The 15332-nt window shown below is 45.1% G+C and overlaps 1 protein-coding gene across 3 annotated transcripts in view; it reads left to right on the top strand.

Annotated features, from left to right (window-relative positions):
• LRRC41 (leucine rich repeat containing 41) overlaps positions 1 to 15332 on the top strand; it is a 48827-nt gene that overhangs the window by 7641 nt on the left and 25854 nt on the right. For 2 of the 3 annotated variants that reach the window (XM_073644041.1, XM_073644043.1), the window contains exons 5-6: positions 837 to 1070; positions 1145 to 1309. In XM_073644041.1, the coding sequence (XP_073500142.1) occupies positions 837 to 1070; positions 1145 to 1309 (399 nt within the window). The remainder of the gene's footprint in view (positions 1 to 836; positions 1071 to 1144; positions 1310 to 15332) is intronic. The other variant, XM_073644042.1, reaches the window with a different exon arrangement.

Genomic DNA, 15332 nt, shown 5'->3' on the forward strand with positions numbered 1-15332 from the left:
GTGCGCCGGGTCTCGAGGGGGGGTTTCTTTGCGTACGCCAGGTCTCGTGGGGGTTTCTTTGCGTACGCCGGGTCTCGTGGGGGTTTCTTTGCGTACGCCGGGTCTCGTAGGGGGCTCTCTGCGTGCACTGTGTCGTGTGCTCGGCGTGCGCCGGGTCTCGTGGGGCGTGCTCGGCGTGCGCCGGGTCTCGTAGGGGGCTCTCTGCGTGCGCTGGGTCTCGTGTCGCGTGCTCGGCGTGCGCCGGGTCTCATGGGGCGTGCTCGGCGTGGGTCGTGCTCGGCGTGCGTCGGGTCTTGTAGGGCGTGCTCGGCGTGCGCCGGGTCTCGGGCGTGCTCGGCGTGCGCCGGGTCTCGTGGGGGTTTCTTTGCGTGCGCCGGGTCTCGTGGGGGTTTCTTTGCGTACACCGGGTCTCGTGGGGGTTTCTTTGCGTACGCCGGATCTCGTAGGGGGCTCTCTGCATGCGCTGGGTCGCGTGCTCGGCGTGCGCCGGGTCTCGTGGGGCATGCTCGGCGTGCGCCGGGTCTCGTGGGGCGTGCTCGGCGTGCGCCGGGTCTCGTGGGGCGTGCTCGGCGTGCGCCGGGTCTCGTGGGGCGTGCTCGGCGTGCGCCGGGTCTCGTAGGGGGCTCTCTGCGTGCGCTGGGTCTCGTGGGGCGTGCTCGGCGTGCGCCGGGTCTCGTAGGGGGGGTCTCGGCGTGCGCCGGGTCACAGTTGGGGCTCTTATCACACAGCTGCCGCTGATTTCTGTGTGTCGGGGGTGCACAGCGGACCCTTGGTCACCACTGGCTGATAACACAGTCGTAGCTTGCAGGATGTTTTACCTTCTTTCTTTTGCTCAGATCTCGGGGCCAATATTCAGCTGGTGTTGGAGGCGCTGTCTGCGCTGTCCCGGGACCCCCGCTGCTGCCTCCGCGTCCTCTCCCTCAGTGACTTCACCACCTTTGTGCCCATGCTGGAGCTGGCTCACGCCGTCCTCAGGATTTTTCCGCACCTTCAGCTGCTGTCGCTGAGCTACGACCTGGAGAGTCACAGTGAGTGGGCGCGAGCGCCGGAGACAGCGGTGCCGTGTGCAGGTGTGACATCCTCCGCTGGGGTGGGGCCGCCGCTGTCCTGACACCTCACTTATGGTTTGTTATGGTCTCTGCAGAGAATCGGCTGCAGACACTGGAGCTCCGCTTCCCTCAGGACCCCGTACGGGTGGAGCGCCTGGTGTCCGTGCTGACGGCGTCCCGCTCTCTGCTTGAGCTCTCCCTGGATAACGCCACGTTTCCTGGCCACGACGATCTGAGGCGCCTTCTGCGGGTGATTGCAGGTAGTGACGCCTCCACTGTGTGGGCGCGTACGATAACACGGCACCACTGACTACACTAATGTCCTGTGAGAGACCCCGATTACCTGCCCTGAGACGGTCCGGGATCAGACAGGACACATGTCTCTTATAGATCTTCAGTCACAGAAGTTTTGGTTGATCCCTTCCAGACATAGTCATGGGCGAAAGTGGTGGCGCCCTTGAAATTGTTGCAGAAAATGAAGTCTTTCTGCCATTAAATATCACAATTCCACATCTCTTGTTATACACAGGTTACACACAATACATAGAGAAAAAAGGCAAATTGGAGATAATTTCACACAAACCCCCAATAATGGGCCGGACACAGTTGTCGCCCCTCATTATTTGGTTGCCCCCTCTGGAATAAATCTCTGCGATCAGTCGCTTCCTATAATCATCGGCTTCTTCCTCCTCAGCTGGGATCTTGGACTCTTCTTAGGCTATGTGCCCACGTTGCATTTATGAAGCAGAAAATTTCTGCTGCATAAATGCAAGTCCTCTCCCGGAAAAACGCATGCGGAATTCCGCACGCGTTTATCGCGCTTTTTTCGCGCGTTTTTCACGCGTTTTCCACATGCGGAATTGCCTTGCGTTTTTTATGCATTGGACAAAGGCAATTCTGCATGCGGAAACGCAAAATTAAATGACATGCTGCGGATTTTTGAACGCGGCATAAACGCTGCGGAAAAAACCGCAGCATGTGCATAGAAGTTGCGGAAACCCATTGGGGATCATGGGGTGCGGGTTACCAAGCATTTTACAAGCGTTTCCGCTGCGGAAATTCCGCATCAAAAACGCTTGTAAAACGCTACGTGGGCACACAGCCTTACAATCTGCTCCAGGTCTCATATGTGAAGACGTCTTCTCCCAACAGCAATTGTAAGATCTCTCCACAGGGGATCAATGGGATTTAGATCCGGAATCATTGCTGCCACTTCACAACTTTCCAGCGCTTTTCCATCCATTTCTGGGGGCTTCTTGAAGTATGTTTAGGGTCGTTGTCCTGCTGGAAGACCCATGACCTAGGACGCACACCCAGCTTTCTGACACTGGGCACTACATTGCCACCCAAACTCCTTTGGAAATCTTTAGATTTCTTGATACCTTGAACACATTAAAGACACCCAGTGCCAGAGGCAGCAAAACAACCCCAAAACATCTGTGACCTTCCACCATATCTGACTCTAGGTGCTGTGTTCTTTTTTTTGTGTGCCTCATTCAGTTTTCAGTGAACAGCAGAATGATGTGCTTTACCGAAAAGCTCTATCTTGGTCTCATCTGTCCACAGAAGAGTTTTGGTTTACTCACATACATTTTTGCAAACTACAGTGTAGCTTTTTCCTGTCTTTGTCAGCAGTGGGGTCCTCCCAGGTCTCCTGCCATAGCGGTCCATTTCATTCATATGTGGAGGGAAAGTTCACACTGACGCACCCTGATCCTGCAGGACAGCTTGAACTTCTTTGGAACTTGATTGGGGCGGCTTATCCACCGTCCGGACTATCCTGCGTTGCAACCTTTCATCAGTTTTTCTCTGCCGTCCGTGTCCGTGGTGATTAACTGCCGTGGGTTGTAATCTTCTGGATTATGTTGTGCACTGTGGGCAAAGGAACATCAAGATCTCTGGAAATTGGCTTGTAACCTTCCGATTGTTGATTTTTTTTTTCAACAATTTTGGTTCTCAAGTCCTCAGATAGTTCTCTTCTCCTCTTTCTGTTCTCCATGCTTGGTGTGGCACACACAGACACACAATGCAAAGATTGAGGCAACTTCTCCCCTTTATCTGGTTTCAGGGCTGATTTTCATATTGCCCACACCGGTTACTTGCTGCATGTGAGTCTGAACGAGCATCACATGCTGGAAACAAAGTTGTTTACCCACAATTTTGGAAAGCGGCCAACAATTGTGTCCGACCCATTTTTAGGGTTTCATGTAACATTATGTCCAATTGTTTATTTTTATATTATAATTTGCATGTTTTTTTGTGTTGTTCCAATATACACAAAGGAAATAAACTTGTGTATAACAAAACATTGTGAGAAAGTTCTGGGAGAAAGACTTCATTGTCTGGAACAGTTTCAAGAAGGCCGTGACTGTAAATCCAATCCACAGCTAAGAAACAAACTCCTGGGAATGTCTTCTAAAATCTATTGTCTCCAGCCCCAAGTGTTTACATGGTAACAGTCTATTGCCAACCGTGTATAGTCTGAAGTAGCAATCACCTGATTAGTATACAGTGCTGGCCAAAAGTATTGGCACCCCTGCAATTCTGTCAGATAATACTCAGTTTCTTCCTGAAAATGATTGCAATCACAAATTCTTTGGTCTTATTCTCTTCATTTAATTTGTCTTCAATGAAAAAACACAAAAAGAATTGTCCTAAAGCAAATTGGATATAATTCCACACCAAACCTAAAAAAGGGGGTGGACAAAAGTATTGGCACTGTTTGAAGAATACTGTGATGCTTCTCTGTAATTAACAGCACCTGTAACTTACCTGTGGCACCTAACAGGTGTTGGCAATAACTAAATCACACTTGCAGCCAGTTAACATGGATTAAAGTTGACTCAACCTCTGTCCTGTGTCCTTGTGTGACCACATTGAGCATGGAGAAAAGAAAGAAGACCAAAGAACTGTCTGAGGACTTGAGAAACCAAATTGTGAGGAAGCATGAGCAATCTCAAGGCTACAAGTCCATCTCCAAAGACCTGAATGTTCCTGTGTCTTCCGTGCACAGTGTCATCAAGAAGTGTAAAGCCCATGGCACTGTGGCTAACCTCCCTAGATGTGGACGGAAAAGAAAAAATAACGAGAGATTTCAACGCAAGATTGTGCGGATGGTGGATAAAGAACCTCGACTAACATCCAAACAAGTTCAAGCTGCCCTGCAGTCCGAGGGTACAACAGTGTCAACCCGTACTATCCGTCGGCGTCTGAATGAAAAGGGACTGTATGGTAGGATACCCAGGAAGACCCCACTTCTTACCCCGAGACATAAAAAAGCCAGGCTGGAGTTTGCCAAAACTTACCTGAGAAAGCCTAAAACGTTTTGGAAGAATGTTCTCTGGTCAGATGAGACAAAAGTAGATGGGAAAAAGCATCAACATAGAGTGTACAGGAAAAAAAAAGAGGCATTCAAAGAAAAGAACACGGTCCCTACAGTCAAACATGGCGGAGGTTCCCTGATGTTTTGGGGTTGCTTTGCTGCCTCTGGCACTGGACTGCTTGACCGTGTGCATGGCATTATGAAGTCTGAAGACTACCAACAAATTTTGCCGCATGATGTAGGGCCCAGTGTGACAAAGCTGGGTCTCCCTCAGAGGTCATGGGTCTTCCAGCAGGACAATGACCCAAAACACACTTCCAAAAGCACTATAAAATGGTTTGAGAGAAAGCACTGGAGACTTCTAAGGTGGCCAGCAATGAGTCCAGACCTGAATCCCATAGAACACCTGTGGAGAGATCTCAAAGTGGCAGTTTGGAGAAGGCACCCTTCAAATATCAGGGACCTGGAGCAGTTTGCCAAAGAAGAATGGTCTACAATTCCAGCAGAGCATTGGAAGAAACTCATTGATGGTTACCGGAAGCGGATGTTCCCAGTTATTTTGGCTAAAGGTTGTGCAACCAAGTATTAGGCTGAGGGTGCCAATACTTTTGTCCGGCCCTTTTTTGGAGTTTTGTGTGAAATGATCAATGATTTGATTTTTGCTTCATTCTCTTTTGTGTTTTTTCCTTGCAAGCAAATTAAATGAAGAGAGTAATACCAAAGAATTTGTGATTGCAATCATTTTCAGGAAGAAACTGAGTATTATCTGACAGAATGGCAGGGGTGCCAATACTTTTGGCCAGCACTGTATATATAATGTACTGTATATTACTGATCCTGAGTTACCTCCTGTATTATACTCCAGAGCTGCACTCACTATTCTGCTGGTGCAGTCACTGTGTACATACATTACATTACTGATCCTGAGTTACCTCCTGTATTATACTCCAGAGCTGCACTCACTATTCTGCTGGTGCAGTCACTGTGTACATACATTACATTACTGATCCTGAGTTACATCCTGTATTATACTCCAGAGCTGCACTCACTATTCTGCTGGTGCAGTCACTGTGTACATACATTACATTATTGATCCTGAGTTACCTCCTGTATTATACTCCAGGGCTGCACTCACTATTCTGCTGGTGCAGTCACTGTGTACATGCATTACATTACTGATCCTGAGTTACCTCCTGTATTATACTCCAGAGCTGCACTCACTATTCTGCTGGTGCAGTCACTGTGTACATACATTACATTACTGATCCTGAGTTACCTCCTGTATTATACTCCAGAGCTGCACTCACTATTCTGCTGGTGGAGTCACTGTGTACATACATTACATTACTGATCCTGAGTTACCTCCTGTATTATACTCCAGAGCTGCACTCACTATTCTGCTGGTGGAGTCACTGTGTACATACATTACATTACATTACTGATCCTGAGTTACCTCCTGTATTATACTCCAGAGCTGCACTCACTATTCTGCTGGTGCAGTCACTGTGTACATACATTACATTACTGATCCTGAGTTACCTCCTGTATTATACTCCAGAGCTGCACTCACTATTCTGCTGGTGCAGTCACTGTGTACATACATTACATTACTGATCCTGAGTTACATCCTGTATTATACTCCAGAGCTGCACTCACTATTCTGCTGGTGCAGTCACTGTGTACATACATTACATTATTGATCCTGAGTTACCTCCTGTATTATACTCCAGGGCTGCACTCACTATTCTGCTGGTGCAGTCACTGTGTACATGCATTACATTACTGATCCTGAGTTACCTCCTGTATTATACTCCAGAGCTGCACTCACTATTCTGCTGGTGCAGTCACTGTGTACATACATTACATTACTGATCCTGAGTTACCTCCTGTATTATACTCCAGAGCTGCACTCACTATTCTGCTGGTGGAGTCACTGTGTACATACATTACATTACTGATCCTGAGTTACCTCCTGTATTATACTCCAGAGCTGCACTCACTATTCTGCTGGTGGAGTCACTGTGTACATACATTACATTACATTACTGATCCTGAGTTACCTCCTGTATTATACTCCAGAGCTGCACTCACTATTCTGCTGGTGCAGTCACTGTGTACATACATTACATTACTGATCCTGAGTTACCTCCTGTATTATACTCCAGAGCTGCACTCACTATTCTGCTGGTGCAGTCACTGTGTACATACATTACTGATCCTGAGTTACCTCCTGTATTATACTCCAGAGCTGCACTCACTATTCAGCTGGTGCAGTCACTGTGTACATACATTACATTACTGATCCTGAGTTACCTCCTGTATTATACTCCAGAGCTGCACTCACTATTCTGCTGGTGCAGTCACTGTGTACATACATTACATTACTGATCCTGAGTTACATCCTGTATTATACTCCAGAGCTGCACTCACTATTCTGCTGGTGCAGTCACTGTGTACATACATTACATTACTGATCCTGAGTTACATCCTGTATTATACTACAGAGCTGCACTCACTATTCTGCTGGTGCAGTCACTGTGTACATACATTACATTACTGATCCTGAGTTACCTCCTGTATTATACTCCAGAGCTGCACTCACTATTCTGCTGGTGCAGTCACTGTGTACATACATTACATTACTGATCCTGAGTTACATCCTGTATTATACTCCAGAGCTGCACTCACTATTCTGCTGGTGCAGTCACTGTGTACATACATTACATTATTGATCCTGAGTTACCTCCTGTATTATACTCCAGGGCTGCACTCACTATTCTGCTGGTGCAGTCACTGTGTACATGCATTACATTACTGATCCTGAGTTACCTCCTGTATTATACTCCAGAGCTGCACTCACTATTCTGCTGGTGCAGTCACTGTGTACATACATTACATTACTGATCCTGAGTTACCTCCTGTATTATACTCCAGAGCTGCACTCACTATTCTGCTGGTGGAGTCACTGTGTACATGCATTACATTACTGATCCTGAGTTACATCCTGTATTATACTCCAGAGCTGCACTCACTATTCTGCTGGTGCAGTCACTGTGTACATACATTACTGATCCTGAGTTACATCCTGTATTATACTCCAGAGCTGCACTCACTATTCTGCTGGTGCAGTCACTGTGTACATAATTACATTATTGATCCTGAGTTACCTCCTGTATTATACTCCAGAGCTGCACTCACTATTCTGCTAGTGCAGTCACTGTGTACATACATTACATTACTGATCCCGAGTTACCTCCTGTATTATACTCCAGAGCTGCACTCACTATTCTGCTGGTGCAGTCACTGTGTACATACATTACATTACTGATCCTGAGTTACCTCCTGTATTATACTCCAGAGCTGCACTCACTATTCTGCTGGTGCAGTCACTGTGTACATACATTACATTACTGATCCTGAGTTACCTCCTGTATTATACTCCAGAGCTGCACTCACTATTCTGCTGGTGCAGTCACTGTGTACATACATTACATTACTGATCCTGAGTTACATCCTGTATTATACTCCAGAGCTGCACTCACTATTCTGCTGGTGCAGTCACTGTGTACATACATTACATTACTGATCCTGAGTTACCTCCTGTATTATACTCCAGAGCTGCACTCACTATTCTGCTGGTGGAGTCACTGTGTACATACATTACATTACTGATCCTGAGTTACCTCCTGTATTATACTCCAGAGCTGCACTCACTATTCTGCTGGGGGAGTCACTGTGTACATACATTACATTACATTACTGATCCTGAGTTACCTCCTGTATTATACTCCAGAGCTGCACTCACTATTCTGCTGGTGCAGTCACTGTGTACATACATTACATTACTGATCCTGAGTTACATCCTGTATTATACTCCAGAGCTGCACTCACTATTCTGCTGGTGCAGTCACTGTGTACATACATTACATTACTGATCCTGAGTTACCTCCTGTATTATACTCCAGAGCTGCACTCACTATTCTGCTGGTGCAGTCACTGTGTACATACATTACTGATCCTGAGTTACCTCCTGTATTATACTCCAGAGCTGCACTCACTATTCAGCTGGTGCAGTCACTGTGTACATACATTACATTACTGATCCTGAGTTACCTCCTGTATTATACTCCAGAGCTGCACTCAATATTCTGCTGGTGCAGTCACTGTGTACATACATTACATTACTGATCCTGAGTTACATCCTGTATTATACTCCAGAGCTGCACTCACTATTCTGCTGGTGCAGTCACTGTGTACATACATTACATTACTGATCCTGAGTTACATCCTGTATTATACTACAGAGCTGCACTCACTATTCTGCTGGTGCAGTCACTGTGTACATACATTACATTACTGATCCTGAGTTACCTCCTGTATTATACTCCAGAGCTGCACTCACTATTCTGCTGGTGCAGTCACTGTGTACATACATTACATTACTGATCCTGAGTTACATCCTGTATTATACTCCAGAGCTGCACTCACTATTCTGCTGGTGCAGTCACTGTGTACATACATTACATTATTGATCCTGAGTTACCTCCTGTATTATACTCCAGGGCTGCACTCACTATTCTGCTGGTGCAGTCACTGTGTACATGCATTACATTACTGATCCTGAGTTACCTCCTGTATTATACTCCAGAGCTGCACTCACTATTCTGCTGGTGCAGTCACTGTGTACATACATTACATTACTGATCCTGAGTTACCTCCTGTATTATACTCCAGAGCTGCACTCACTATTCTGCTGGTGGAGTCACTGTGTACATGCATTACATTACTGATCCTGAGTTACATCCTGTATTATACTCCAGAGCTGCACTCACTATTCTGCTGGTGCAGTCACTGTGTACATACATTACTGATCCTGAGTTACATCCTGTATTATACTCCAGAGCTGCACTCACTATTCTGCTGGTGCAGTCACTGTGTACATACATTACATTATTGATCCTGAGTTACCTCCTGTATTATACTCCAGAGCTGCACTCACTATTCTGCTAGTGCAGTCACTGTGTACATACATTACATTACTGATCCCGAGTTACCTCCTGTATTATACTCCAGAGCTGCACTCACTATTCTGCTGGTGCAGTCACTGTGTACATACATTACATTACTGATCCTGAGTTACCTCCTCTATTATACTCCAGAGCTGCACTCACTATTCTGCTGGTGCAGTCACTGTGTACATACATTACATTACTGATCCTGAGTTACCTCCTGTATTATACTCCAGAGCTGCACTCACTATTCTGCTGGTGCAGTCACTGTGTACATACATTACATTACTGATCCTGAGTTACCTCCTCTATTATACTCCAGAGCTGCACTCACTATTCTGCTGGTGCAGTCACTGTGTACATACATTACATTACTGATCCAGAGTTACATCCTGTATTATACTCCAGAGCTGCACTCACTATTCTGCTGGTGCAGTCACTGTGTACATACATTACATTACTGATCCTGAGTTACCTCCTGTATTATACTCCAGAGCTGCACTCACTATTCTGCTGGTGCAGTCACTGTGTACATACATTACATTACTGATCCTGAGTTACATCCTGTATTATACTCCAGAGCTGCACTCACTATTCTGCTGGTGCAGTCACTGTGTACATACATTACATTACTGATCCTGAGTTACATCCTGTATTATACCCCAGAGCTGCACTCACTATTCTGCTGGTGCAGTCACTGTGTACATGCATTACATTACTGATCCTGAGTTACCTCCTGTATTATACTCCAGAGCTGCACTCACTATTCTGCTGGTGCAGTCACTGTGTACATACATTACATTACTGATCCTGAGTTACATCCTGTATTATACTCCAGAGCTGCACTCACTATTCTGCTGGTGCAGTCACTGTGTACATACATTACATTACTGCTCCTGAGTTACATCCTGTATTATACTCCAGAGCTGCACTCACTATTCTGCTGGTACAGTCACTGTGTACATACATTACATTACTGATCCTGAGTTAGATCCTGTATTATACCCCAGAGCTGCACTCACTATTCAGCTGGTGACGTCACTGTGTACATACATTACATTACTGATCCTGAGTTACATCCTGTATTATACTCCAGAGCTGCACTCACTATTCTGCTGGTGCAGTCACTGTGTACATACATTACATTACTGATCCTGAGTTACATCCTGTATTATACTCCAGAGCTGCACTCACTATTCTGCTGGTGCAGTCACTGTGCACATACATTACATTACTGATCCTGAGTTACATCCTGTATTATACTCCAGAGCTGCACTCACTATTCTGCTGGTGCAGTCACTGTGTACATACATTACATTACTGATCCTGAGTTACATCCTGTATTATACTCCAGAGCTGCACTCACTATTCTGCTGGTGCAGTCACTGTGTACATACATTACTGATCCTGAGTTACATCCTGTATTATACTCCAGAGCTGCACTCACTATTCTGCTGGTGCAGTCACTGTGTACATACATTACATTACTGATCCTGAGTTACATCCTGTATTATACTCCAGAGCTGCACTCACTATTCTGCTGGTGCAGTCACTGTGTACATACATTACATTACTGCTCCTGAGTTACATCCTGTATTATACTCCAGAGCTGCACTCACTATTCTGCTGGTGCAGTCACTGTGTACATACATTACATTACTGATCCTGAGTTACATCCTGTATTATACTCCAGAGCTGCACTCACTATTCTGCTGGTGCAGTCACTGTGTACATACATTACATTACTGATCCTGAGTTAGATCCTGTATTATACTCCAGAGCTGCACTCACTATTCTGCTGGTGCAGTCACTGTGTACATACATTACATTACTGATCCTGAGTTACCTCCTGTATTATACTCCAGAGCTGCACTCACTATTCTGCTGGTGCAGTCACTGTGTACATACATTACATTACTGATCCTGAGTTACCTCCTGTATTATACTCCAGAGCTGCACTCACTATTCTGCTGGTGCAGTCACTGTATACATACATTACATTACTGATCCTGAGTTACATCCTGTATTATACTCCAGAGCTGCACTCACTATTCTGCTGGTGCAGTCACTGTGTACATACATTACATTACTGATCCTGAGTTACATCCTGTATTATACTCCAGAGCTGCACTCACTATCCTGCTGGTGCAGTCACTGTGTACATACATTACATTACTGATCCTGAGTTACATCCTGTATTATACTACAGAGCTGCACTCACTATTCTGCTGGTGCAGTCACTGTGTACATACATTACATTACTGATCCTGAGTTACCTCCTGTATTATACTCCAGAGCTGCACTCACTATTCTGCTGGTGCAGTCACTGTGTACATACATTACTGATCCTGAGTTACATCCTGTATTATACTCCAGAGCTGCACTCACTATTCTGCTGGTGCAGTCACTGTGTACATGCATTACATTACTGATCCTGAGTTACCTCCTGTATTATACTCCAGAGCTGCACTCACTATTCTGCTGGTGCAGTCACTGTGTACATACATTACATTACTGATCCTGAGTTACCTCCTGTATTATACTCCAGAGCTGCACTCACTATTCTGCTGGTGGAGTCACTGTGTACATGCATTACATTACTGATCCTGAGTTACATCCTGTATTATACTCCAGAGCTGCACTCACTATTCTGCTGGTGCAGTCACTGTGTACATACATTACATTATTGATCCTGAGTTACCTCCTGTATTATACTCCAGAGCTGCACTCACTATTCTGCTAGTGCAGTCACTGTGTACATACATTACATTACTGATCCCGAGTTACCTCCTGTATTATACTCCAGAGCTGCACTCACTATTCTGCTGGTGCAGTCACTGTGTACATACATTACATTACTGATCCTGAGTTACCTCCTGTATTATACTCCAGAGCTGCACTCACTATTCTGCTGGTGCAGTCACTGTGTACATACATTACATTACTGATCCTGAGTTACCTCCTGTATTATACCCCAGAGCTGCACTCACTATTCTGCTGGTGCAGTCACTGTGTACATACATTACATTACTGATCCTGAGTTACCTCCTCTATTATACTCCAGAGCTGCACTCACTATTCTGCTGGTGCAGTCACTGTGTACATACATTACATTACTGATCCCGAGTTACCTCCTGTATTATATTCCAGAGCTGCACTCACTATTCTGCTGGTGCAGTCACTGTGTACATACATTACATTACTGATCCTGAGTTACATCCTGTATTATACTCCTGAGCTGCACTCACTATTCTGCTGGTGCAGTCACTGTGTACATACATTACATTACTGATCCTGAGTTACATCCTGTATTATACTCCTGAGCTGCACTCACTATTCTGCTGGTGCAGTCACTGTGTACATACATTACATTACTGATCCAGAGTTACATCCTGTATTCTACTCCAGAGCTGCACTCACTATTCTGCTGGTGCAGTCACTGTGTACATACATTACATTACTGATCCTGAGTTACCTCCTTATACTCCAGAGCTGCACTCACTATTCTGCTGGTGCAGTCACTGTGTACATACATTACATTACTGATCCTGAGTTACATCCTGTATTATACTCCAGAGCTGCACTCACTATTCTGCTGGTGCAGTCACTGTGTACATACATTACATTACTGATCCTGAGTTACATCCTGTATTATACTCCAGAGCTGCACTCACTATTCTGCTGGTGCAGTCACTGTGTACATACATTACATTACTGATCCTGAGTTACCTCCTGTATTATACTCCAGAGCTGCACTCACTATTCTGCTGGTGCAGTCACTGTGTACATACATTACATTACTGATCCTGAGTTACATCCTGTATTATACTCCAGAGCTGCACTCACTATTCTGCTGGTGCAGTCACTGTGCACATACATTACATTACTGATCCTGAGTTACCTCCTGTATTATACTCCAGAGCTGCACTCACTATTCTGCTGGTGCAGTCACTGTGTACATACATTACATTACTGATCCTGAGTTAGATCCTGTATTATACCCCAGAGCTGCACTCACTATTCAGCTGGTGACGTCACTGTGTACATACATTACTGATCCTGAGTTACATCCTGTATTATACTCCAGAGCTGCACTCACTATTCTGCTGGTGCAGTCACTGTGTACATACATTACATTACTGATCCTGAGTTACATCCTGTATTATACTCCAGAGCTGCACTCACTATTCTGCTGGTGCAGTCACTGTGTACATACATTACATTACTGCTCCTGAGTTACATCCTGTATTATACTCCAGAGCTGCACTCACTATTCTGCTGGTGCAGTCACTGTGTACATACATTACATTACTGATCCTGAGTTACATCCTGTATTATACTCCAGAGCTGCACTCACTATTCTGCTGGTGCAGTCACTGTGTACATACATTACATTACTGATCCTGAGTTAGATCCTGTATTATACTCCAGAGCTGCACTCACTATTCTGCTGGTGCAGTCACTGTGTACATACATTACATTACTGATCCTGAGTTACATCCTGTATTATACTCCAGAGCTGCACTCACTATTCTGCTGGTGCAGTCACTGTGTACATACATTACATTACTGATCCTGAGTTACCTCCTGTATTATACTCCAGAGCTGCACTCACTATTCTGCTGGTGCAGTCACTGTGTACATACATTACATTACTGATCCTGAGTTACCTCCTGTATTATACTCCAGAGCTGCACTCACTATTCTGCTGGTGCAGTCACTGTGTACATACATTACATTACTGATCCTGAGTTACATCCTGTATTATACTCCAGAGCTGCACTCACTATTCTGCTGGTGCAGTCACTGTGTACATACATTACATTACTGCTCCTGAGTTACCTCCTGTATTATACTCCAGAGCTGCACTCACTATTCTGCTGGTGCAGTCACTGTGTACATACATTACATTACTGATCCTGAGTTACCTCCTGTATTATACTCCAGAGCTGCACTCACTATTCTGCTGGTGCAGTCACCGTGTACATTCCTTACATTACTGATCCTGAGTTACATCCTGTATTATACTCCAGAGCTGCACTCACTATTCTGCTGGTGCAGTCACTGTGTACATACATTACATTACTGCTCCTGAGTTACATCCTGTATTATACTCCAGAGCTGCACTCACTATTCTGCTGGTGCAGTCACTGTGTACATACATTACATTACTGCTCCTGAGTTACATCCTGTATTATACTCCTGAGCTGCACTCACTATTCTGCTGGTGGAGTCATTGTGTACATACATTACATTACTGATCCTGAGTTACATCCTGTATTATACTCCAGAGCTGCACTCACTATTCTGCTGGTGCAGTCACTGTGTACATACATTACATTACTGCTCCTGAGTTACATCCTGTATTATACTCCAGAGCTGCACTCACTATTCTGCTGGTGCAGTCACTGTGTACATACATTACATTACTGATCCTGAGTTACATCCTGTATTATACTCCAGAGCTGCACTCACTATTCTGCTGGTGCAGTCACTGTGTACATACATTACATTACTGATCCTGAGTTAGATCCTGTATTATACTCCAGAGCTGCACTCACTATTCTGCTGGTGCAGTCACTGTGTACATACATTACATTACTGATCCTGAGTTACATCCTGTATTATACTCCAGAGCTGCACTCACTATTCTGCTGGTGCAGTCACTGTGTACATACATTACATTACTGATCCTGAGTTACCTCCTGTATTATACTCCAGAGCTGCACTCACTATTCTGCTGGTGCAGTCACTGTGTACATACATTACATTACTGATCCTGAGTTACCTCCTGTATTATACTCCAGAGCTGCACTCACTATTCTGCTGGTGCAGTCACTGTATACATACATTACATTACTGATCCTGAGTTACATCCTGTATTATACTCCAGAGCTGCACTCACTATTCTGCTGGTGCAGTCACTGTGTACATACATTACATTACTGCTCC

This window comes from Phyllobates terribilis, unplaced genomic scaffold, assembly GCF_046119375.1.
Source record: "Phyllobates terribilis strain yellow unplaced genomic scaffold, ASM4611937v1 Scaffold_8__6_contigs__length_399053987, whole genome shotgun sequence".
NCBI lineage: Eukaryota > Metazoa > Chordata > Amphibia > Anura > Dendrobatidae > Phyllobates > Phyllobates terribilis.